The sequence below is a fragment of the Hyperolius riggenbachi genome, chromosome 8 (assembly GCF_040937935.1).
Source record: "Hyperolius riggenbachi isolate aHypRig1 chromosome 8, aHypRig1.pri, whole genome shotgun sequence".
Classification (NCBI taxonomy): Eukaryota; Metazoa; Chordata; class Amphibia; order Anura; family Hyperoliidae; genus Hyperolius; species Hyperolius riggenbachi.
The window spans coordinates 80,216,948-80,241,432 of NC_090653.1; the positions used below are offsets into that span (position 1 = coordinate 80,216,948).

At 42.8% G+C, this 24,485-nt stretch overlaps 1 protein-coding gene and 1 long non-coding RNA gene across 7 annotated transcripts in view; one reads left to right on the forward strand and one right to left on the reverse strand.

The window, feature by feature from the left end:
* LOC137528956 (uncharacterized) overlaps nucleotides 1–15,773 on the reverse strand; it is a 94,312-nt gene extending 78,539 nt beyond the window's left edge. For all 5 annotated transcript variants that reach the window (XR_011023505.1, XR_011023507.1, XR_011023508.1 and 2 more), the window contains exons 1-4: nucleotides 15,635–15,773; nucleotides 8,435–8,508; nucleotides 4,583–4,616; nucleotides 1,065–1,121 (exon numbers count right to left, since the gene is read on the reverse strand). This is a non-coding gene — a long non-coding RNA (uncharacterized lncRNA). The remainder of the gene's footprint in view (nucleotides 1–1,064; nucleotides 1,122–4,582; nucleotides 4,617–8,434; nucleotides 8,509–15,634) is intronic.
* A 278-nt stretch (nucleotides 15,774–16,051) lies between these two features.
* LOC137528223 (SERTA domain-containing protein 1-like) lies at nucleotides 16,052–24,234 on the forward strand. Of its 2 annotated transcripts, none has more exons than XM_068249500.1 (2): nucleotides 16,052–16,166; nucleotides 20,424–24,234. In XM_068249500.1, the coding sequence occupies exon 2, from the start codon at nucleotides 20,428–20,430 to the stop codon at nucleotides 21,199–21,201; it is 774 nt and encodes a 257-aa protein (XP_068105601.1). In that variant the 5' UTR covers nucleotides 16,052–16,166; nucleotides 20,424–20,427; the 3' UTR covers nucleotides 21,202–24,234. The 2 variants fall into 2 exon arrangements, with proteins under 2 accessions (XP_068105601.1, XP_068105602.1); XM_068249501.1 differs by lacking the exon at nucleotides 16,052–16,166 and adding an exon at nucleotides 20,258–20,330.
* The last annotated feature ends 251 nt before the right edge of the window (nucleotides 24,235–24,485 follow it).

The window sequence follows — 24,485 nt, forward strand, 5'->3', positions numbered from 1 at the left end:
TTTTGAAAATAAATATATCCCTGAGCATCCCCTATAAAGAGATGGACTAGTCCAAAACCTGTCGCTTCTGTCAGATTTCTACTACCTACTGTGACAGCAACATAGGAGAAAAGTCATTTATGGCTCATTTTACTCTGGAAAAAATGTACTTCTTATATGTATATGTTTGCACACATTTTAAATTTTACAGTTTTTCGATGTAGTGCCTCTTTAACTTCTGCTGTTCTCTCATGGATATATCCAAAGATTTCTGCCATTGTTGAAGGAGGTGTGGGAACAAGGGGACGTTGGAGCATATCTATTAGTTTTGTCCTATCATTGTTCCATTTGGGGTGGAGATCCAAACTCTCATCCTCAAGGTGTTGGATGTATCTGTTCCCTTGGACCCTGTTGATATGTTGTTGGGTAAATTGGTCCCCCATACACACAAGTTTGATAACATCTTGGTTAATTGAATTCTTACTGCACCTAGACTTACTATAACCTCTAACTGGAAGAAATCTGATGCACCTGCACACTCTGAGGTATTGCTTAAAATTAACTGGACACAATTGATGGAAAAGCTTACGTCTACGCTACAAGACACCAAGGCCAGTTATGATAAGATCTGGGGTCCTTGGGAACAATATCAGGCTTCTACTTGAGTTTGGGACTCCTAACTCAAGAAGTAGCCTTGTCTGTATATTTTGTATAATTCGTTATCAGTGGCTGAGCAGATGCATTCATTGGAACAATTGTGCAGAGAGCAGAACGTTTTTTTCTCTCCATGCCCTTAGTTGTCAGTTTCTCGCGACATGAAAAAGAAACTTCTACTCCCCACGGGCTGTATCCCTTGCAGGGTCTATTGTTACGCCCCTGTTTTTTTTAATGCATAAATCACCTTTATTACTGGGACATAGACTGTTGAGGCTTGGTCATCGCCTTCTTTTTCCTGCTTGATCCAAGTCAACCTCGTCTAGACTCTATAAGAATATTTATGGGCTGATCTGCTCCATGAGCCCCATATTTTCTACCTCTATTTCTCTATGATTATCAGCCTGTGTTATGTTTGTTTGTTTTTTTACCTTAATTGTTTTTTTGCTTGTCCAAATGTTGTACATTTTCTTGTTTCAACTTTTGACCTAACAAAAACAGTGTTACAAAAAAAAGAAAAAGTAATGTATAGTGCATTTTACTTTAGGAGATCTGTGCTTTTAATATGCATGTCTACATATGTACAGTTTTTCATGAGATTGGTCATTTAATAAGAGAATTAACTGTGTCCCTAGGGATTGATAAAGCCTTGTATCCATCACCCGGCTTGTGCCTGTCCACAGAGTTATCCTACAATTATTTAGGTCCTAGGTTCTCAAAGTGTGGTATGCGTACCCCAGGGGGTACTTCTGATGGTTCCAGGGGTTACTTGGGCTTGATATACTTTACCAAGAATAACAAATTTAGAGTTTTAGAAAATGATAAATCTTATTTAAACAACACCAAATTAGTATTTTAGCTAAATAAAAGCAATAGTAAATGCTTGGAAATTGTTTAGAACTAATTATCATGTACTACGATTAAATATATATTTGGCAAGGGGTACTTGTGATAGTGTTTACTATGCTAGGGGGTACTTAGTGAGTAAAGGGTTTTAAAAGGGGTACCTACCAATATAATGTTGAGAAACACTGATTTAGGTGACACCTTGCCAACCATAGTAAATCGTTTCCTTTAGTTGCACTACAAAATAAATAAAGTGCTTATGGTGTTTTTGAAATGTGATATTAGTACAGTTATGTCGGAGGACTGGCAAGAGGGAGTTCTTCAGGGCATCTACTATAAATTCTGTACTATAGTGAGCCAGCCCACCCAGGAAGAGACAGAAAGAGGTCCATATGCAAGCCTGAATGACTGGAATAAGCACGCTCATCAACACTTTTATTAAAGGATACCCGAGGTGAAATGTCACATGATAAGATAGACATGGGTATGTACAGTGCCTAGCACACAAATAACTATGCTGTGTTTCTTTTTTTCTTTCTCTGCCTGAAAGAGTTAGATATCAGGAATGTAAGTGGCAGTTCCTGTCTGAGTCAGGACTGGGTCAGACTACAGCGTGACCCTCACTGATAATCAATTACAACTATAAAACAGTTTCCTAGCAGAAAGTGGCTTCTGAGAGCAGGAAAGAGACAAAAGGGGTCAATAGTTCATACATTTTAGCTCAGGCATACTTCAATGAATGTGTCATTGAGCAAAAACAATAAAACAGAAAAAACTTGTAGATTTAAATATAAGATAAAACTGTGGAATAACTTAAAAAGTCATTTTTAGGAAAAGGAGGATATATACAATTGTTTATTTCATTAGTTTATTTTCATCTTGGGTGTCCTTTATTGCTATTTACATTTTGATATAATGATAAAATGCAGTAGAGAACTTTAATAAATAGACTAGGAATAAGCTTTATATCAGATTTGCATAGAGAGAAATGGGGTTAAAATATGTGTGGGGTGTTCCTTTCTGTCTGTTTTCCATAATTCCTTCTCCATGGGACCTCTATGGAGCTTTAACATATGGGGAGGGGGGGGGGGGTCTAGGGGGACTGCAATAAAAATCTTCCCCACCCTAAAATAAATGTTTTATTTTTTGCTGTCTTTCTTTCTCTCTGAAAAGGATATTCTAACTTCTTTCCACGTCATCCAAATCTAAAACAAAGTATTCTTGAGTTGCACTTGACATATTGCTACTGCTCTGATGTGGTTATGCGATAAGTTGCTTTCTTTCTCTGACTTCTTTCACTGTAGGACCTACATATGTGGTATATTTTAAGACTTAGGTGCAAAGTGCAAACCCTAAGGTCCCTTTTACACTGTTGCGGTGCGATCCTTAGATGATCGCACCGGAGCGGTCCTGACAAGTCGCACAGCCCTATAGGGCTATTACTGCTCCTGCAACAGGATGCGTGTGATGCAACATGTGCCGTCGCGTGTAGTGTGAAAGGGGCCTCAGGGCCAGGTCCAATTCAAATTTTCTCCTAGGAGATAATTTTACATCTTCTGTTTAGAGGGAATCCGAAGTGAGAGACATATGGAGGCTGACATTTTTATTTTTCTATTTAAACAATGCGCATTGCCTGGCTGTCCTGCTGATCAACTGTCGCTAATACTTTTAGCCATAGACCCTGAACAAGCATGCAGCAGATCAGGTATTTCTGACTAAATGTTTTCGACTCAGACACTAATGACCAAAAGATGAACAGGACTGCCAGGCAACTGGTATTGTTTAAAAGGAAATAAATATAGAAGCTTCCATATGTCTCAACTTGGGTTCCTTTTAAAATAGCTTTTGCACACTGCAATTGAAAAAGTACCACAAAGTAGGTGAAAAGTACTATCAAAATTATTCTTAATATTTTCTTGCTTGCTGGTGGCTTGAAAGGCATTTTATTTAAACTGTGAAATTGGATCAGGCCGTTTAGCTCCAACACTCAACTGCACAGTGCTGTAGCGTGACTTACATGTTTTGTTTTGATGATCACAAGCATACTACATAAAAATTGCAAACCCTTGCTCAATCCTTTGTCAGAGGAAATCATAACGACGTGATTCAAAGTCATGTGTACATGTTTACAAAAGCTGCATTACTTTCACATTCTCTTTCATATAGGATGCATAGCTAAATAGTAGACAAAGTTAAAATGGATTTCTGTACACTTTAACAAATAACAGAGGACTTGTACAGGGCTGTTGAAATATTAACAAGTTGTAAACCTACATACACAATCTAGATTCTCATTGCCCAAAGCAATCTTTTTGGTTTATATTCTGGGGTCTAGGTTCGCAACACATGGAAGGCTTACCTTTGGGGGTGCAAAAAATTACAGAGGCGCCAGCAGAATAAAATATAATCAATTTTAAAACAACAGTAAAATCCGGGGGGTAAGGGTGGACTTACCTCCCTCGGAACCAAAAACACAACCACTGTAGAAAGTGTAGATAAAATTTAATCTGTACTCCAGAATAACAATTGCAACGCGTTTCGCGGGTCTCAAGCCCGCTTTCTCAGGCAAAACACAAAAAACGGGAGCAGCTCAGAAGTTGTGCACACGCAGCGCAGCGCTGCGCTGCGTGTGCACAACTTCTGAGCTGCTCCCGTTTTTTGTGTTTTGCCTGAGGAAGCGGGCTTGAGACCCGCGAAACGCGTTGCAATTGTTATTCTGGAGTACAGATTAAATTTTATCTACACTTTCTACAGTGGTTGTGTTTTTGGTTCCGAGGGAGGTAAGTCCACCCTTACCCCCCGGATTTTACTGTTGTTTTAAAATTGATTATATTTTATTCTGCTGGCGCCTCTGTAATGTTTTGCATACGATTATCCACCTGGTGGATGGGTGCGAACACCCTTTCTTTTCTACTACAGAGAGCGACTTCTTAGCCTGAGTGGGGACAGGCTTAATATCCCCATCCGCACTATAAGTGGTTGCCTGATATCCGGCAACCCATGTTTGTGAGTATATCTCTGATTACTTATTACATATTATTCCAATTATCTCAGTAATACACTATTGGGGGCTCCCGGTTTTTGTTTTTGTGCTTTACCTTACCTTTGGGGGTACTTGGGATGCATCCAGAGGGTACCTGAAATTGTCATAGTCAATCTATTACAATGAATTTGGGTATGAAAAACATGATTAATCTAATAAAAACTATAGAGGCGGCCAGGCTCCACACAGTCATATTTGAGGCACTTGTCTGTAATATTGACCTGAGGAAGCGGCAAGGACCCGTGAAACGTATTGTCATCTGTTTAACCGTGCTCCAATAAAATCTTTTCCAATATATTGGTGGTTTGTCATCTGAAGAATAGGACACCTCTTTTTATAATCATTTTAGTAATTTTATTATTTATAACATATATTCATTATATACTGGGTGCCACAACCCCCCTGTGTTTATGTTAGCTAATATAAATAAGTCTGAATAAGTATTTTACTTCATTTAAAACAAAAGGCTAAGTTCACACTCTGGGCTGAACTCACAAAGCCTTACCGCATTGGGTTCAACATGAAACAGTCAATTTCACTGAATTTTTTGTGTAATGTCAATTCACTCAGGCCTTGTTCAGATTGCGTTCGGCTCACGTGTCCGTCCTTGGTGGGCGTTTTTTTCTGCAGTTTTTAAAAGTGTTTTCTGGCGATTTTCTGCACGGTCGCTGGTTTTTGTGGGTGTTTTTGTAAGCGCTTTTGCAGAGCGCTTCCGTCTTTTGATCCGGAAAAAAATACAATGTATTTTTTTTTAAACGCAATTGCTTGCCAAAGCGGTAATTTTTGAGCATTTTGCGTTTTTCCTATACCTTCCATTTAGGCAAGCACCGCTTTTCTAAGTGGACCGCAAACGAACCGCTCAGATATGAACTCTCTCTTATGGTGGCCATACATGGTACAATTTTTTTCATACAATCTTACCATTTCCATGTAATATAAGGGAACTGCCTAAATTATCCTTTCAGTATATTCGCTTAATTTACCATTATACTACATCGAAATGGTAAGATTGTATGAAAAAATTGTACCATGTATGGCCACCGTTAGAGAATCATTGCACAAGCGCTTTCAGGGTGATTTTGAAAATCGCCCCCCACGCTTAAAATTTTACAAAAACGCCTATAATGTGAACAAGGCCTCAGGCTGTTACCTCATGGAAAACGAAAACTACCCACTACTGGTGAGGTAAATACCTCAATATATGTCAATTCATAAAGTTTAGAGCATGCAGTAAAACAATTGGTATTTATCCCCAGCCTAGAACTGTTAGTAACTAACAACCAGGCATTCGGTAGATGGAGGAAACCGAGCAGAGAAAAAGTGAAAACTAATAAACCTATTCAGGAAAATAAGAACGTTAATAAGAAACATATTTCCCTCATTTACAATTTCAAATAGACAAACAGCGGGGTTTTCTTTGAACCAATATCCTCTTATTTATTCTTGATTCACAATATCTTCAAATTGCGGACAAGGCATGTAGATACAAAACCAGACCTCCAATTCACATAAAAAGACTGCCTGACACGTGTTTCACGGCCAAACGCCGATTCCTCAGAGGCACACCATATACAAACATCCATGGGCCTACGACAAGTACCACGCAATCTGAAGTTTAGATAGAGGATGTAATCAGCGTCAATCCAATGTGTCCATAGGCTGCAGCCAGTTTGTCTGGGGTATCTTTTGATATACTAGTGGTTCTCTTGGACTTATTTAGTTCCCAAGCTTTGTGGTTTCGCAGATTACCTGCACTTCCTTTCCATTTTCTTATTTTCCTTTCATGTGGTTACTCTCTTGATCCTAAAGGGGTTCTTTAACCTGTAAAAAAATAAAGTTTAACTTACCTGGGGCTTCTATTGGCTCCCTGCAGTCATCTTGTCCTGCGTCGGTCCTCATGTCCCCAGGAGCAGGTCACTATCCCTTTTTTTGTGTAACGAGACGAATGCCACTGCTCCTGCACAGCCCTGGCCGCGGGCATCCTCCCTCCCACTTACGTTGCCAGGAGCGTCCTGCGCAGGTGCAGTACGAGAAAAGATGGTCCCGTGCCTGCACAGGAAGCACCCGAAGACGGGAGCGAGAACGCAGAAAGGGAAAGTGACCTGCTCCTGAGGACATGAGGATCCTTGAGGATCCTGCAGGGAACCATTAGAAGCCTCAGGTAAGTGAAACTTTTTTTTTTTTACAGGTTAAAGAAACCCTTGAAGGTGGCCACTAACAACATAATGTGCCATCCAAATGCTTACAAATGATTCTTCATATGAATGACCGTAAATGATCGTTTGGGACAACTAATGGACAAAAATCTTCTAATCAATCCGATCAGTTAGAAGATTTTGGTCCATGTGTGGTCCCAGACGATCATTTCTGATCATTCATACAAACAGTAATTTGTAAATGATTGGCAAATTGTATAGTTAGTGGCCACTTTTAAGCTTGATTCTTTTTGTCCCTGCAGCTGCCTATTGGCTCTAACGTTGACAAACAATTGCTTGAGAAAGGTCTGGTTGGGGTCCGAAACGGACTGGTGGTGATATTGCTTAAAGGGAAGGTCCAAGCAAAATAAAAAAATGAGTTTCACTTACCTGGGGCTTCTACCAGCCCCATGCAGCCATCCTGTGCCCTCGTAGTCACTCACTGCTGCTCCAGTCCCCCGCTGGCAGCTTGGCGGCCTCGGAGGTCGGCGGGACGCATTGCGTACATTTTTACGCATTCCCGCTAGTGCAGGAACATTAACACATACATTTTTACGTGTTACTGGTTCAATGCGTAAAAATTTACGCATTGAAACACTAACGCGTAAAAATGTATGTGTTAATGTTCCTGCACTAGCAGGAATGCGTAAAAATGTACGCAATGCGGCCCACCGGCCTCCGAGGTCGGCATGCTACCAGCGGGGGACTGGAGCAGCAGTGAGTGACTACGAGGGCACAGGATGGCTGCATGGGGCTGGTAGAAGCCCCAGGTAAGTGAAACTCATTTTTTTATTTTGCTTGGACCTTCCCTTTAATATCATACTGAAACCGTAACTACTGTGTAATTCGTTTGATATAATAAGCGTCAGCAGCATGCTACATGGGTGAATGTGTGTGTGACTACTAAATAAAAGACTTTTATGCTTTATTGGAATATAGCCATTGTTTATTCCACCTAAACATACAGTCTATGGTGCAGCCAGAGGGATCATGGCTGGCATGTGAGGAATGTGGGCTTGGAGAGAGGCATGGCATGGGTGGAAGAGACATGGAATGGTTAAATGAGAGAAGGTGTGACTTCTAAGCCTGGAACACACCTGAATGTGTGCAGCCACTGGAGCTTACAGCACTGTTAGTTCCAGCAGTCATTGTTGCTGTTGTTCAGGACTGAAGACCTGGGGAACCACCGACAGAAAAAATATGCAAAAAAAAAAAAAGGTCCATGTCACAACACATTATGGGAAGGACCAAATAATGGGCATAACTTAAAGTGAACCTGACCCAAGTAAAATGATTTAAATAAACACATGTTGTACCTGCAAATTAATATTACATAGTCGCTGTCAGTTCCTCTCAGAAGCTCACCATTTTCTTACAGTTCCTTCCAGTTCTGATAAGATTTTGTCAAAACTGAAATATATCAGTTGCTGTCAGTTATATATCAGTTGCTGTCAGTTATAACTACAAGGACAACTGATCACCAAGGTAATGTCCATGTTTCCCTATGGCTCAAGTGGGCGATATTACAGTTTAACATTGTGCTGACCAGGAAGCTGTTTTAGAGTCATTGCCAGGATGCAGGAGAGGAGAAAGAGATTGATGCGTAGACAACACGGGAGGTAAGTATGACATGTATTATGTTTATTTTGACTTTTAATTTTCAGTTCAGATTTACTTTAAAGTTATGTGAGCAAAGGTTACATGCATCTTACTGTACCTGCATAATATAACTGATAATATTAGTCCACAAGAAACATCACTGCTCTTCATGGCACGATCTCATGCATCCACCTAAGGAGAATAGGTGAAGACGTGTGAAAATGTACACAACCAAAAAAAGGAAAAAATCCAACAAAATGTGTGGTATTATTATTAATGATTTAGGTAGCTCCATCATGTTCTGTGACGCTGTGCAGAGTAAGAAACAAACATGGGTATACTGTATAAGGAATGGTTCAAGTGGACTTCTGCCGGCATTTCGTTTACTTGTTGCTTAGCGCTTTTTTACAACCGAGCAGGAAAGCATTTGCCATCGGTTATCATTGTTCCAGAGTCACGTTTAGAGGCCCTTAGAGGGTCACGGAATCGCTAAACGTAGCTGATCCTGGACATAACCGTTGTTGAAAAGCTTCAATTTATTTGAATGGACAGCACTTGATTACTTTTGAATGGCATTGGTTCATTATACAGAAGTGGAAGACAATATGATTGTTGTAATATGACAAATCTATAGTGATTAACAAAATTCACAGCAACTTACATTCACTGCAACTTACAATACACAAAAGATACAACCTTGCCCTTGCAAGCTTACAATCTTAAAGGACAACCGAGGTGACATGTGACATGATTAGAAAGATGTGTATGTATAGAGCCAAGCACATAAATAACTAGGCTGTGTTCCTTTTTTTGTTTCTCTGCCTGAAAGAGTTAAACATCAGGTATGCAAGTGACAGTTTCTGTCCGGGTCGGACTGGGTCAGATTATAGCATAACCCTCACTGATAAGTAATTACAGCCATAAAATACTTTCCTGTCAGTAAATGGCTTCTGAGAGCAGGAAAGAGATAAAAAGGGTCAATAATTCATAGAATTGAGCTCAAGCATACTTCAGTAAAGGTGTCATTGAGCAGAGACAATGAAACAGTAAAAACATAAAAACTAGATTCAAATGATATAAAACTGTAGGATATCTAAAAAAAAGTCATTTTAGGAGAAGGAGAATAGATACAATTGTTTTTCTCATCAGTTTATTTTCACCTCGGATGTCCTTTAAGGAAGGAAGAGGTAAGGCAACACATCCAAGAGTGTTGTTTTTAAAATATATTTAGCTTGCTCAGAGGCTGAAGGTACAATGTCCTAAATTAAATTGTATGCTTGCCTAAAAAGGTGGGTTTTAAAGTGAACCTAAACCAAACTATTTTTCTTAGTTTGGTTTAGGTTCACTTTAAAACCCAAGTTTTCAGATACCTGGGGCATCTACCAGCCCCCTGCATCCGCCCTGTTCCCCCGCCGTCACTCAGCGATCCTCCGGTTCCCCCGCAGCGGCTAAGTTTTGTTTTCCAGCTACTGGCCAGTCGAAGCGCCTGTGTGGCCCTTGCTGTGCACATCCTCGATCACATCCCCATCGCTGGGAGTGTCCTGCGCATGCGCAGTATGAGATTTTCTGTATTCAGGCCAGTCACTGGAAAATGAAACTTAGCCATTGTGGGGGACCGGGAGATCAATGAGTGACGGCGCGGGCACAAGGTGGCTGCAGGGGGCTGGTAGAACCCCCAGGTAAGTGAAACTTTTTTTTTTAGTTCAGTTTAGGTTTCTTTTTAGGGTGCACTTGAAGGTTACAAGATTTGGAGAGTGATGGATGTGTTTTGGAAAGGAATTCCAGAGGAGGGGAGAGGCTCATGAAAAGTCCTGTATATGTGAATGGGAGTCGAGGGGAAGAAAGCAGAAGGTTGTGTGCAGAGATGAGGTTGCAGTTAGGATAGTATTTGGAAACTAGTGAGGAGATGTCCAGGTGAGAAAGACTGTGGAGAGCTTTGTAGATTAGAGTTATAAGTTTGAAGTAAATCCACAGTTTAACTGGTGGCTAATGAAGAGCTTGACAGAGAGAAGCAGCAGATGAGGTGCAAGAAGAGAGGTTGGGTGGCTGAGTTCAGTATAGACTGGAGGGATGCAAGCTGGTAGGTCATAGAGCAGGGTATTACAGTCGTGAAAGCGAGATTTTAGTAGAGCATTCACATGCATGATTTGAAATGACATATTCCAGTGCTGGAGACCTCAAGGGTGGAGAGTGACTACAACGTAAGCGCAAACAGTCCAACCCTCTATTAAGAAACGTGCACATGACCACACTAAACTGAGAGACCCTGTGGCTGCACTGCTTTGAGGACCCAGGTAGATTAAGAGCCTAAGAAATATCATAACAAGGCTACAGTGTTCATGGCGAGAAGAAAGACTGGAATAATGAAAGAGATGAAAAGATGAAGCACATAAGGTAAAGCAATGATTGGGGGGAGGGAGAATATGGGAAAGTATAACTAGGAGCATAATATTTACCATTGGTGATGCCTGGAGTCACCAAGGCTGGACACACGAGGCACTGCTGCATAGGTTTGAGAAACATTTGGTCAACAAATGCCTCATCCATATTCCATCCAAACCCTGCCCGAAACCCCCCCCCCCCAATAATCTTCAAACTGTATACATGAGGAATATATACACACAAGGCTTCCTCCCCACATATAAGAAATATATAGAAGAGCTAGGAGGAGGGAATGGTGACAAGGGAATGGTGTTGCTCCTTACGTTGTATCCCCTTCATACACATCTGCACCGTCACCAGGAGCCACGTGCCAGTGCAGTCTGCAGAGAGAAGCTACCAATGGATTGGAAGATTTCATCAACCCACCTTCTTCTCATTGGCTGATGAAGCTGTCCATGAATAATGTTGCCCCAGAACACATCAAAACTATTGTGTTATAGTCATGTAAAAGTTATGTGTCATATTTTCAGCCGTATAAGACACTCCGGAATGTAAAACGCACCTAGGTTTAGATGACAAATTCCAAGGAAAAAAATATATATACTAAACCTGGTGCGTCCATGTTCCAGGAGCTTCTTGTAGATGTTCTCTCCCAATTGGTGTCCTCCTGTGTCCTTTTCGTCCCCAGATGTCCCTTCTGTCCTCAGGTGTCCCCTTCTGTCCTCCCAGGTGTACCATTCTGTTCTCCCAGGTGTCCCCTTCAGTCCCCAGGGGTCCACTTCTATCCCCGCTTCCCTCCCCCTGTGTCTCCCACTCCCCCTGTATATGTAACAACATTTTCCTGGCTTCCCATATTCTTATTTTGGTTTGAACCCTTTCCAATCCTGTGTTGTACAATGTCTGACATTGGCATTTTCTAGTTCAGGCCCAATGTCAAACATTGTCCGCCACAGGAAAACATGGCCACCGGATCTAGTCCGGGATGGCGTCAGCCCCTTCAGATCAAATGTAAATATTATGTGGGCTAGCCGGTAGGGGCGCCGTTGTCACTTCTAGCTTGGCACAGTGTCAGGCTGTGTGGCTAAAAGTGCCGGGCACGTGTCTAATGGGGCGGAGCTACAGTACACAAGCTGGTGTCCAGCCCACCCTCTCCCGCTTATGCAGAGTTGCCTCCTCACTCTAGTGCGAGGAGGTCGAGACCACATCGGATCCCTGCTGCAAAGCACTACCTCAATTTTTTCAAAATTCATTTACTGACCCTGCTGCATTTTTCTAGCACTTGCAATTTTATTCAATGAAAAGGATATTAAAAAACACAAAGAAATCGCTAGCAAGTTCACTACTTTATAGATTTAAAGTAGTACTTGCCACTGTGATTGTGCTGAATCTGGAAAACTGTGTTGTTTTTTTTGTCAAAACACTTTGTATTCCACTTTGTAACTCAATGGGCCATGTACTTTTTTCCAGCAAGAATGGTCACAGACTAGTAATTATCTAATCCATTCAAGTGAATGTAACTGTGGATTGCCACTTCAATGTCATTCTCAGAGGCAATCAAAGCACTGATCACATCACAGCAAAATACATCACCATTTATAAATATGGTGATATTAAAGGGGTGATGCAAAGTATTAATGACCTTTTAACATTTTGGCAGGGAGTACACTTGACAATGTGGTTCACCGCACAGAAAACGAGACACAAGCACAGGGAGATTCTTGCCTTTGCCAATGACAATGTTGGAGCAGAGTGGTCTGCACACACAGATAGGTACCCACTATAACAAGTTAGAACTCTTTACTGAAAAAAGCATGCAGAGACATATTATACACCACCATCCGGAAATGCAGCTTACTTAGAACAGAGAACACACAATGAATACATACCATAGAGATCATTGCAGCACTTTACATTTTACAGTGACATCTTGTGGTTGCTTTACCATACTGCAGTTTAGGTAATTTTGTTGATACTGCCAGCCAAGCGGTACAAGCTGCAGGCATTTGCATTAGAATCTATGTGAGTGTGGCTTGCATGCGCTGATTGGATGGAAAACAGTGACAAACTGCCTGTCCAGCAGGAAGTACATCTTTTCGGAAACATAAGTTAATTGGCTTCCCCTAAATTGGCCTAATAGACATACACCACAAAATACACGCATAGACTTATGAATATGGTAGGGATTAGATCGTGAGCCCCTCTGAGGGACATAATAGCCCAAGGTGGGCTCAAAAAATAAAAAGTAGGCTACTTGATCCGGAGGGCTGAACAGATCAAGCAGCCTCAAAAACCTCCACTCCTGTGGATCACAATGGCCCACTTTCACGACCTCTGGGTCACAACGCTGGAAAGAGATTCATTCTCTCACCAGCGCACAGGGAGGCATGGGAGCAGCAGGAGGCGCAGCCAGGGAGAGAGCGCTGCCCAATGGCAGCTCTGGAAACCCTGCAGGGATTCCCCTGGCGGGCGTTTTGAAAAGGGAATCCCACTCCACTGTGCTTACCTCCGAGATGGCAACAAATAATGTCGGCAATCTTGGAGAGCCATAGCGCGGCGGTGGGGGGAGAGAGCGGCCGTGTGGAGACACGGAGGCATGTCATGAGGCAGAGAACATGCCTCTGTGTCTCATCTGTCCCCCCCCCTAAGAACCATTTTGGGTTCTCTTTAAGTGACAAAACAATATATACTCTGTACAGCATTGCGGAAGATATTGGCGCTATATAAATACTAAATAATAATAAATATGAGGTTTAAAACATGCCCATACTTTACCTGTTCCAGTGCCCATCCATCTTCCACGTTGCCCCCCTGTGTGACTACCGGCATATAGCACTTGGGGCGCTTCTCACGTCACACATGTACCCCACGTCATATATGGCAGTAGGCACGTGAGGTAGCAATGCGGGAGATCGATGGGCACCGTGGCAGATGACAGCTGACAGGTATAGTATTTTAAAGCACGGGGGCACATTTACATTTAAGGGGACAGCATGGGGGGTTCCATCACATTCGTGGCTCATCCCAATAACACACGTTACAGCATGCACCTGATGGACCATGTTCGACCGAGATTTCCCAGCATGTCCAAATTATACATTCCACCAATTTAGGCTGAAATTGGTTGAATTGTCGATTGGGCATGCTTGTGGCAGCATGGATTTGCATCCAATTCAATAATAATTATCGAATCTGATGGTCAATCGGCCACCAAATCGCTAGATGGCCACATTTACAACTTTTAAAGACAATTAAAGCATATAATAGCGCTCACTATGGATGGCTACCTAATGACAGCCTATTAGTAATCAACACTGCACAAATAAATCAAAGGCAGTCAGCAAGATCTAAGACTATTCAAACACCCAGTTCGTTTAGGTGGAGCGCTCCCTGCTCTCTGTGGAGAGCCAAATGCAAAATAGTAGATAATGTGGGGTCAGCGCTCAGGATACAGTCTCTGTAGCAAGGTCTTGCAATACAAAACACAGTCTCTGTTACGAGTTCTTGCAGCACAAAACACATGTAGCTACGGAGCGACGTTGCGTGTGACGTCATCGGACGCGGTGACCCCACATTATCTACTATTTTACAACTTTTAAAGGACTTCCGAGGCCAAATGTTTAAAAAAAACATAAAAAAAGTTATATACCTGTGTAACTTTGTAGGACACGGTGGACGCCGTCCGCGCCCTCCCGCCGCTCATAGCCCCCCTGGACGGCTCCCGACCCCACGGCCAGGGTCGGGCTCTCTGCCTGTATCAAGATGGCCGCGGCTGTGCACTCCGCATTGCCGCTAGTGCGGCTGCGCAGCTCCAGGGCCAGCCCCCCGATCCACGCATCCTGTGCGTGGATCGGAGGGGTGGCCCTGGAGCTGCGCAGCCGCACTAGCAGCAATGCGGAGTGCGCAGCCGCGGTCAGGGCCGGCGGCCATCTCGATACAAACAAAGAGCCCGACCCTGTCGTGGGGTCGGGAGCCGTCCGGGGCGGCTATGAGCGGCGGGGACCCGGCGGAACTGCACGGAGGGCGCGGACGGCGTCCTCCGTGTCCTACAAAGTTACACAGGTATATAACTTTTTTATGTTTTTTCTAAACATTTGGCCTCGGAAGTCCTTTAAGCCCAATCTACACGTTACAATTTCACGTGCGATTGATCGAATTTGATTGGATCGATTAAATCAGATATTTTCGATCGGGACTCGATCGATAGTGTGATCAATTTTGGTTAGTTATAAATGCAAAATCGACTACACTATCGCTCGAGTCCCGATCAGACATGTCGTATTTAATCGATCCAAACAATCGCACGTGGAATTGTAACGTGTAGAAGGGGTTTTAAAGGGAGGGTTCACGGAGAAATAAAAATACTAATCCACTTACCTGGGGCTTCCTCCAGCCCGTGGCAGGCAGGACATGCCCTCGACGCCGCTCCGGAGGCTCCCGGCTTTCTCCGGTGGCTCACCCAACCTGGCCGGCTTCCAGGTCGGGCTCTTGTGCGCTCCAACGTGCGTCTCACGCGGTCGTGCTGATGTCATCGGACGTCCTCCAGACTGTACTGCGCAGGCGCAGAACTACTGCGCAGTACAGCCTGGAGGACGTCCGATGACATCAGCGCGACCGCGTGAGACGCGCGTTGGAGCGCACAAGAGCGGGTGAGCCACCGGAGAAGACCGGGAGCCTCCGGAGCGGCGTCGAGGGCACGTCCTGCCTACCACGGACTGGAGGAAGCCCCAGGTAAATGGATTAGTATTTTTATTTTTTTAAACAACTCCGTGGATCTTCCCTTTAAACTATTACAAGATGGTCTGATAAACCAGCTGCACTGTCCCCAGTTACACGTGTGCCCAGCCTAGGAATGACAGGTGTAGCACAGCAGTGCCTCTGCATATTGACGCCCATTGTCGGCAGCTATACTTGCACACAGTGCTTCCAGCACGCACACCTCCCTGTGTAGAGGGGAATCTATGACTGCGTGGCTATGAGGCGCCCGTGTTGATCACGATCCGCAGCACGCAGCACAGCAACCCGCTCCTTATTTCTTCTTCGCACCGCCAAGAGGCCCCTGCTGAGGGGTTACCCTGACAACGCATCCCGGACCGCCCCTGTCAATCACTCTAGGCCCCACCTCCCGCACATCATGACGTGGACACGTGAATCATCCCCCCCTCTCCAGCCCACGCCCGTTTAGTCACTGGCAGGCACAGAGGGGGCGGCAGCGGCACGCGCCGATTCATACCACGCCTTGAGCGCCTCATTGGCCCCCGCTTCCGTAAGCTGGCCAATGGAACTCGGGGAAGGCGGAGTCGAAGGGAGGCAGGGATCCGGCAGACCGATCGGCGCTGCATTCACTGACAGCTCTGCGGACGGAGCAGCTGTGCTGCTAGGGCTCTGAGCAAGGGGGTGGGATGTTCCTCCTTGATTGGCTGCTGATCGTTGCACGGAGGACGCTGGTTGGCTGCTGAGCAGCTGGGCAGGTATGTGCGTAGGCGGAGGGAGGGTAATGGCGGATGAACTGTGGGGGTCTCTGTGTCCGGAGTGAGAGGGTACTTCGTAGCTGGCCGAAACCCATATAGCCACTAAGGCTGGCTATAGTCTCTCATTGTGTACCAAGAGCTGCAGGACCAGGCAGACTGAAGCTTGTAGTTCAGATGTAGATTGTCCAGCTAGTATATTGGCGTTTTATGAACATGTACAGAGTGGTCACTTTTCCTATAGAGGCACCCTGATGTACCTGAGTTCTCATCTTGAGCTTATGCCACACAATGATCACTCATTTATCAGATTAAAAGCCTGACTTCTGACAGAGATTACTGTAGTGCAGTTCCATGACAGTTGTTTACCCACTACCATTAAAAGGTTAAAACAGTGGAAAAAAATTACATTTGCAGTCTATTTTATTATCATTATATAGCACTGACATCTTCTGCAGCGCTTTAGAGTATAATAGTATATATAATAGTCTTGTTACTACCGTAACTGTCCCTCAGAGAAGCTCACAATCTCATCCCCACCATAGTCATATGTTCATTGTAGTCTAGGGCCAATTTAGGGGGAAGCCATTTCATTTATCTGTATGTTTTTTGGGGGGGATGTGGGAGATATGGGGAGAACATACAAACTTTGCAGATAGTGCAATGGCTGGCATTCAAACCAGGGACCCAGTGCTCCACGGTAATGCTGTCCACTACGCCAAACAGTCTGTGTGAACCCTCCCCCCTTAAAAAAGAAAAAAATATTCCAGTTCTGTCTACAACCTAACCTGCAATCTGGGTGCTATTTTAGCTGTTACAAAATGATTGACTCATGTTTAATGAATATTTAAACAGATAAAAGTATATCCAATCTATAGCCCCCAGAACACTGGAATCTATCAGAACTTTCAAACTAGGGGTTATACTAGTTTATTGCCTTAGTAGAAGTTCTAAACTGCTTGCAAGGATATCAATAATTATCTGGAAAAGAGCAGCAGCATATCTTCCATCAAACTAGAGCTCAAGAAACTCTTTGAGACAGACCTGAATGAGGCTGATGTTTGATGTGGTGTACTGAGATTCCCAACCAACTGTTAATAGTTGGAGAAATAATAGCAGAAGTAATTAGCATGCCTTTATCATTGAAAGTCAGTGTACTAGATCTGCTCAGGATGGACTGTCGTGAAAGAGAAGGCCTGACTTGACCTTTCATTAACTAGGTCTTTCCACAACCAAGTCGGGTAATAAAAGACGACCATTCGACAAAAGGAAAGTCTCTCCAAAGCCTTCACAATAGATATGTAGAGGGGGATGAGACATGGTCGATGAGTCATCGAGGGTCCTGCTCAGAAGCTGTAAAGTATTAGCTCATTGTAGTGAAGCTGACTTGTGCTGCTACTATACTATGATTACTATGTCTGGAAAGGAAGAATAGAACATCCGTTTGTATTGTTCAGTTTGATGGTGTTTCTCTCACAAATGAGAATCTGCCTGGTCTATGTTTTATATACTCTTAAGATCTATCGGAGGCAGCCTGTGTGGCGCACAGGTTTCTGGAGATGAGTAAGTAGCGGAGGTAGTGTGGGCTGTCACACTACGCAGGGAGGGGGAGCTGCTGCTGGCGCATTGAGCTTCCAATTAGCTGTACATTTTGAGTTCCTGTCGTCCATGTGTGTATGAGTGGCCTGTATCAGTGCTTGTGCAGACTCATGATGACCTATACTGAATCTGGGTGATGAAAATAATGTTACATTTTTGCTGTCAGTTATTTTAGCTTTGATGGTGGGGCCTTTAGTAATAGTTTATCAGTTCTAGGGGTGATGTAGTTTGAACATTCCTAATCCTGTAAAAAAAATAGTGTGTGGTATCACTACTACGCTACTTTGTCACACGATTAAATTTGAAGCCTGTAGAGCGATGGTGCAATATAAGAGGTCAGTTAGGGATAGCGCGTGCAGGTTATGCTGACATAAGAATGGGGGCAATGTTTGACTCTGGCCTGCATATTACAACTTGAAAAAACTTGCAAATAAGACAAGAGTCTCGATATTTTCTAATAGTGTAAACTCTTTGATTTGCTATTTTTGATGCCATAGTAGGCCCTTAACAACATTTATTGCTGGAACTTGTATACCTGCAAACTGTGTCCAAAACAGTGTCTTATCACCATGTCAACGTTTGTCATTTTAATGCCCAGTACCGGTAACTTCCTCATTATGCAGAGACTGTGCCATAGACATGTCAGCTTATGTAAGCCTAGCAGTCTGTGCACCCTGTAGTGACATGGCCCACCTCAGTTTCATTGGCTGAGTAATTCTGCCTAGTCTGAAGTTGCCCTTCCTTCTTGTTGAAACTGGTGTGACTAGGGCAATGTGTTAAAATTGTATCACTTTCATATTACTGCAAGAGGTGGTATAGTTTTGTTTGCTTCTTGCGTGTGTAGCCAGGGTACGCATACTTCTCTTTGTGTTTGTCACCATACAGAAAGTAAAAGAATTTAAACCATCTTTATCACTGAGTCATGTTGCCAGCTATATAGTTGAGACAAGCGTGTTTTGCTGACTATGGCCCTGATTTAATAAACTTTTTACTGGAGTTTTCACATCAGATCAATATTTTTGCATCCTCCCCCCCCAGCAAGCTAAAGCATACTCAAAATAAATTGCTATAAATGTAGTTAAAGGCAGAGCTGTGTAGTCGGTACAAAAATCTTCCGACTTCAACTCCGACTCCTCAGTTTATGAAATCACGACTCCGACTCCGGGTGCCCAAAATGACTCCGACTCCTTAGTCTAATACTTAACAGACCTGTGGATTTTGTCCAAAAATCATCCGACTCCCGACTCCTCAGTTTACGAAACCACGACTCCGGGTGCCCAAAATTGCTCCGACTCCACAGCCCTGGTTAAAGGACCACTATTAAAAAAAGCTAAAATTTTTAATATGTGTACATATAAGGTATTGTATCCCATTGTAGCATGCACTGTAAATGGCCTTTTACTTATGTAGCTATAGTATTAATCTGACCGCTCTGAACTTCTGTGAGATTATAAAGGCCTCATTCCCACTATACGCACTGCCGTGCACATTTCGGCAGCGCGTATAGTATTCGATACGCAAGAACATTAATGCAAAGACAGCACTTCTACCGCTCCCATAATATGCGCTGCACAGCACTGTGATGCACTATCGCACTGCTGTATGCATCTTTTTTTTTTTTTAGGAATCGCAGCGCTGACCCCTTAAATTTTGTGAATGCGATCAGCAGCGCAGATGGTGTGCAGTCGTACGTGTTGCGTTCTGATTGCACAGCCATCGGCGCTAATTGATGTGAACAAGGCCTAATACCTACTGTAAGTCACATGGGTAAATGGTAATTTACAGTGCATTTTACTATGGGACAAATGTAGGTACTTATCCGTTAGCCGGGCGCATCATCTAGGTGGCGACAAAACTCCACCAGAGTTACATCTTTCCCTACTATCCATGTCGGCCTGGAGGGGGAATAGTAATTAGCGCCACCTGCCGGATGCGCCCGGCTAACGGATAAGTACCCAAATGTACATCTCTTATGTGTATACATGTATTTAAAACTACATTATTTATTTTGTGGCAGTGGTCCTTTTATAATGCTACTTTTCTTAACTAGTGCTTTTTTTACTTGCTAAGTGCTTACAAATTATTTTGTAGTTTTAGTGCCTCTGTCTTCTCTCTTTATCTTCCATGGGTGCTTGTGTGCTACAACACTTGATATAGAGAATCAGAATAATTTTTATTTCCACAAGCAGGACTGGGTCGGGCCTGGAATTGGGCTTGGCATGTACAGGATTTAAGTATAGGATAGGAGGACACACAATAGAAAAAAACATTTCACATGCAGAGATAACAGAGTAGCATAAATCTCAGCACAGCAATTTGCACAAGAAATTAACTGAATCTATGTACATGTGCAGCAATGCAAGTATGCATTGACATTTACAGCATAGAAAAGAGAGAACAACCTGGGTGGTGGTGTTGGGGGGGGGGGGGGGGGGTAAGGGGGTGAAGATTAGATGGTTGACGGCTAAGGGGAAGAAGCTGTTCCTATGCTGTTAGGTCCTGGTGGAGATGGGCCGAAACCTCTGGCCTGAAGGGAACCGACTGAAGAAGTTGAAGCTTGGGTGTGAGGTGTGGCTGTGAAATTGTATTTGGTAGCTATGTTTTAGTTGTGCTCATTTAATATTGTATATATTGACAATGTTGTCTATTTCTTTCTTGCAGACCCATGTTGTCCAAAGGGATCAAACGTAAATATTCGGAGGTGGATGGGGAGGCGGGAAGTGGCCACAGAGCAGAAATGGCAGGACGATGCCAGAGCTCTTTACAAACAGTACAGTCCCACTGTCTGATGAACATCTCTTTAGTGAAGCTGCATCGCAGCCTACACCATGTAGAACCTAACCTACGACATCTTGTATTGGTGGCCAACACCTTGCGTCGTCTTCAGGATAATATGCAGACAGAATCAAGTGCCCTAGGTGGATGGAAGGCCATGGAGGACAAGTCTAAAAAAGACTCACAGTTAATGGTTAATGAGAGCAAGAGTCCTGCTGTGGAGATATCGGGAGAAGATGGACTGCTTTCCACTATGGATTCATCTTTGTACTCTTCTATTTCCACCATCCTTGAGGACTTAAACAGTTTTGAGGGACTGAGCTGCTCTCCACTGCCTCAGCCAGAAGATGACCAGTTTTGTTCTCCAAAGGACTTAATCAGAGATGGGAGCCGAGAGGAATCTGCTAAGCTGACACCTTCCTCCAGCTTCTTAACATCCTCTAGCTATTTACTTGGTGATAACCTTGAGGACATTTTTGAGGACATTGACACTTCTATGTATGATAGTGATCCCTGGGCAAGCACCAACCTTTCAAACTTTAAAACATTTTCTAGCGTGGATGGTGCTGAGGAGAAAATCTCAGATGGGTCAGATCCCATGCTAGAGCTTAGTGACCTGGACTACCTGATGGATGTTCTGGTGGGAACCCAAAACTGCTTATGATCTTAGCAGGACTTTAGAAGGACACAAACTATATCTTGCAACAAGACACTATTGTAAATAACAGACTTTTTAATTTATTTTGAGCAGATGAACCTAACGATTTGCATGAGGAGTAGTAGCTCTAATTGTCAAACAGACACAAGTGTTATTGGTCAAAAGCAAATCTCAAAGCTGATCTCCAGTAGTTTTTTTTTTTTTTTTTTTTTTTTTTTTTACATAATTTTTCTCTCCATTCCCTTACTGATCTGGAGACAAAAAAAAAAGCGGTCACTAAATAAATTTGTTTTCTGAGCGTTAGCCCATTGATCACTCCCAGTTTCTTGATTTCTCCCTGTAGACAGACTGCTCTGTCCCAGGAAAATTGCACAAGGCCACTGTGCCTTCTGTGGTGGTGCCTTATGGGAAGAGGCTTGGTCATTCTGCCATTCCCCCTCCCTTTTTAGCATAGCCCTGTTGGAAGGGGCATGGCCTGCGATTACCTGGCTGTCCAGGTAGAATAGGAGTTCCCAGCAGCTTATTTCATGACAATGGGCTAAACCTTTGACAAAAACACAACCGGATTTTTTTTTTTTTTTTTTTGGTAGTATTTTCAGTGATATATGGAGGTGGAGAAATGTAATTCTTATAAATTCTGCATGAACATGACGTTTACCACAATAAAGTATCCAATAATCACTGCTAACCAATAACTGATACATGATGAATGTAAATTTTATATAAACACTTAATGGAACCAATGTAAACAATCCACATCAACGCCACAAAACTGTTCTGTGGTTTTTAGGCCTTTCCCATTTCCAATCAATTATTTTATAAATTCTTACAACGTTGTTTGTAAGGCTTTGTTTGACTTTCTTATGATACAAAACAGGAGCCATTGGGTAAGTTGCCCCTAGCATATATAACGATGTACATAAAAGATATCTATGTATAGAACTTTATGCAAATATTCTATATTTTTAGGAAAGATTAATTTAAGTGTAAAGGTTTCAAATTGCCTTAATAGTGCTACATTTCTCTATATAGCTATAGGGTCCTCCAGTTCTTTTCACCATAATGGTGTTGGTGTGGTATGTTTCAGTTGATGTGTCCAGTGTAAGCCATATTTTAATTTATTTCACTGTCGGTCAAACTATATGCTGGCTGTTCTAGTAGACTATCTGCCTCGGACAAGTTTTTAAAATTTCATGGATTTCTAAAAAGATGATTTTGGTATTTCTCACAAAAAAATCAACTGTAAATTTTTTTAAAGCAATATCCTTTTTATATGTATGTGGCCTCCGGGTTAAAAAAGCCATATTGATCTTCTCCAAGCCAATATTCCGTGCACAACTGGGCCACATTGTTGTCTATCCTGAAAAAAGAACACTTTTGCTTCAAGGGCCAGTGCTGTTACCTCATGTTGATGTTTATTTACCGGTATTTATTTTAAAGTATACCTGTCACAAACCGGAGCGTTTTAAGAAGAGAACTTACGATGAAAATGCACATAATTGTAGGTTTCTGTCAGAGAAAATTGCATGTCAAAACGATCAGTGGTGGAGATGCTCAGTTCATCCTCTGGTTGGCACAGCTCAGTCTGTCTTCTTCCTGTTTTAAGCTACAGAGGAAGGAGTGGTTGTCAGCTGATCGCAGCAAGCCTGACTTACAAATCGATAACCAAATTAAAATGATCACATGCTTTTGAATGAATTTTGTGTGCGGAATTACTACAGTTTAAACAGATGATCCGTAGCTCCCAAAATATGGAATGCTGGAGAAAAGTGTTACTGTAAGAGCAAATCATGTTCTTTACTGATTTTTACCTCACAAATCTAGTTGTTGGGCTTTTGAAGTCAGCCATACACAGCTCGATGGTCAGCTGATCAGTCTGCGCTCCGAATCTGATCGGATTGTGAGCAATCCCTTCCACACACCGCATTGCACTGTATGATTCAGTGCAATGCTATGGCCTATCAATCATATGCCAATTCTGGCCTGCCCTCAGTCGACAGAAAATATTGAACCAGACAGGACGGAACGTTTCAAAGTGATTTTTGTCCAAAAATGAATACATGTTTGGGCATCTTAAGGCCCCTGCCTCACTAAGTCTGCTGCATTGCAATATCATTGCAATGTAGTGATGTTCCTATTGGACTTCAGCATTGGGTACGGTGCAGTTTCCGACACAGTAACGCACAGCACTTTGTGCTATAACCCAGTAGCGCATACGTTTACAGTGAATGTGAAGCATACTTTTATTGTATTGTATGCTTCACTGTATAATCGCACCGCACATATAACGGTGGTGTGACTTTTCAGCAGTTTTGGGATCACAACGCAACATGCATAGTTTGAACAATGAACAATTTAACACCGTTTTAATTCACCTATTCTGATTGCTCTGTACATCATTTTTGGTTAACTTGAGCCTAAAGGCCCATACACACGTCGGATTTCCGTGAACGAGCGGATCGCTCAAACTCACTCTTATCAAGCTAACGATAGTCTGTACACACGCCCAATTTAGCGGGCGAACGACTGAACGAAGGGACGTTCAAACGACCCGTCCACGGAAATCCGACGTGTGTATGGGCCTTTACTGTCATTGGGGAAGAGGGGGACGGGCTTCATTGGCTAATTGGGATACGTAAGAGCACATTTTTACTTTTGCATTAACCTGAGCAACCTGTATCTCTGGAACTGCTGATCGGTCTGACATGCAGGTAACTTCTGATTCACGTATGTTTTCATCACAGATCAAGTTGGTGACAGTTATTATTTAAAATCTGACTTACCTTTCCAGTGTTGATGTGTTGTTAGCTGGATAAGCCTTCTTGCACAGTATAGGGGGCTTCACAACACTTTGATGGATTAGTATATTGTAAATTTTTTGTCTGTATTTTCTGCCTTGAAAATGTTTGGTGATGGTATTTATTGACATTTTATTTTGTCAAATGATTTTGTTAGTAATTTAATGCCTGGATTACCTTTTATTATTTATCCCTTTTTTTGTGAATATTTATGATTGGAATAAACCAGATTTTAATTGAATTCGATTGCTTTGATTTCCATTTCCACAAGTGCATATACACTCACACACATGAATTCCCCTCGAGGTGTGTCCAGGGCTGTGGAGTTGAAGCAATTTTGGCTACCTGGAGTCGGAGTTTGATGATTTTTGTACCCACTCGATAGCCCTGCAAGGTTGAGGAGTCCAAGTCAGAGCAATTTGGAGTTGGAGGCTGATGATTTTTAGACCAACTCCAGAGCCCTGGATGTGTCGCCCGCCAGCATTGAACCCC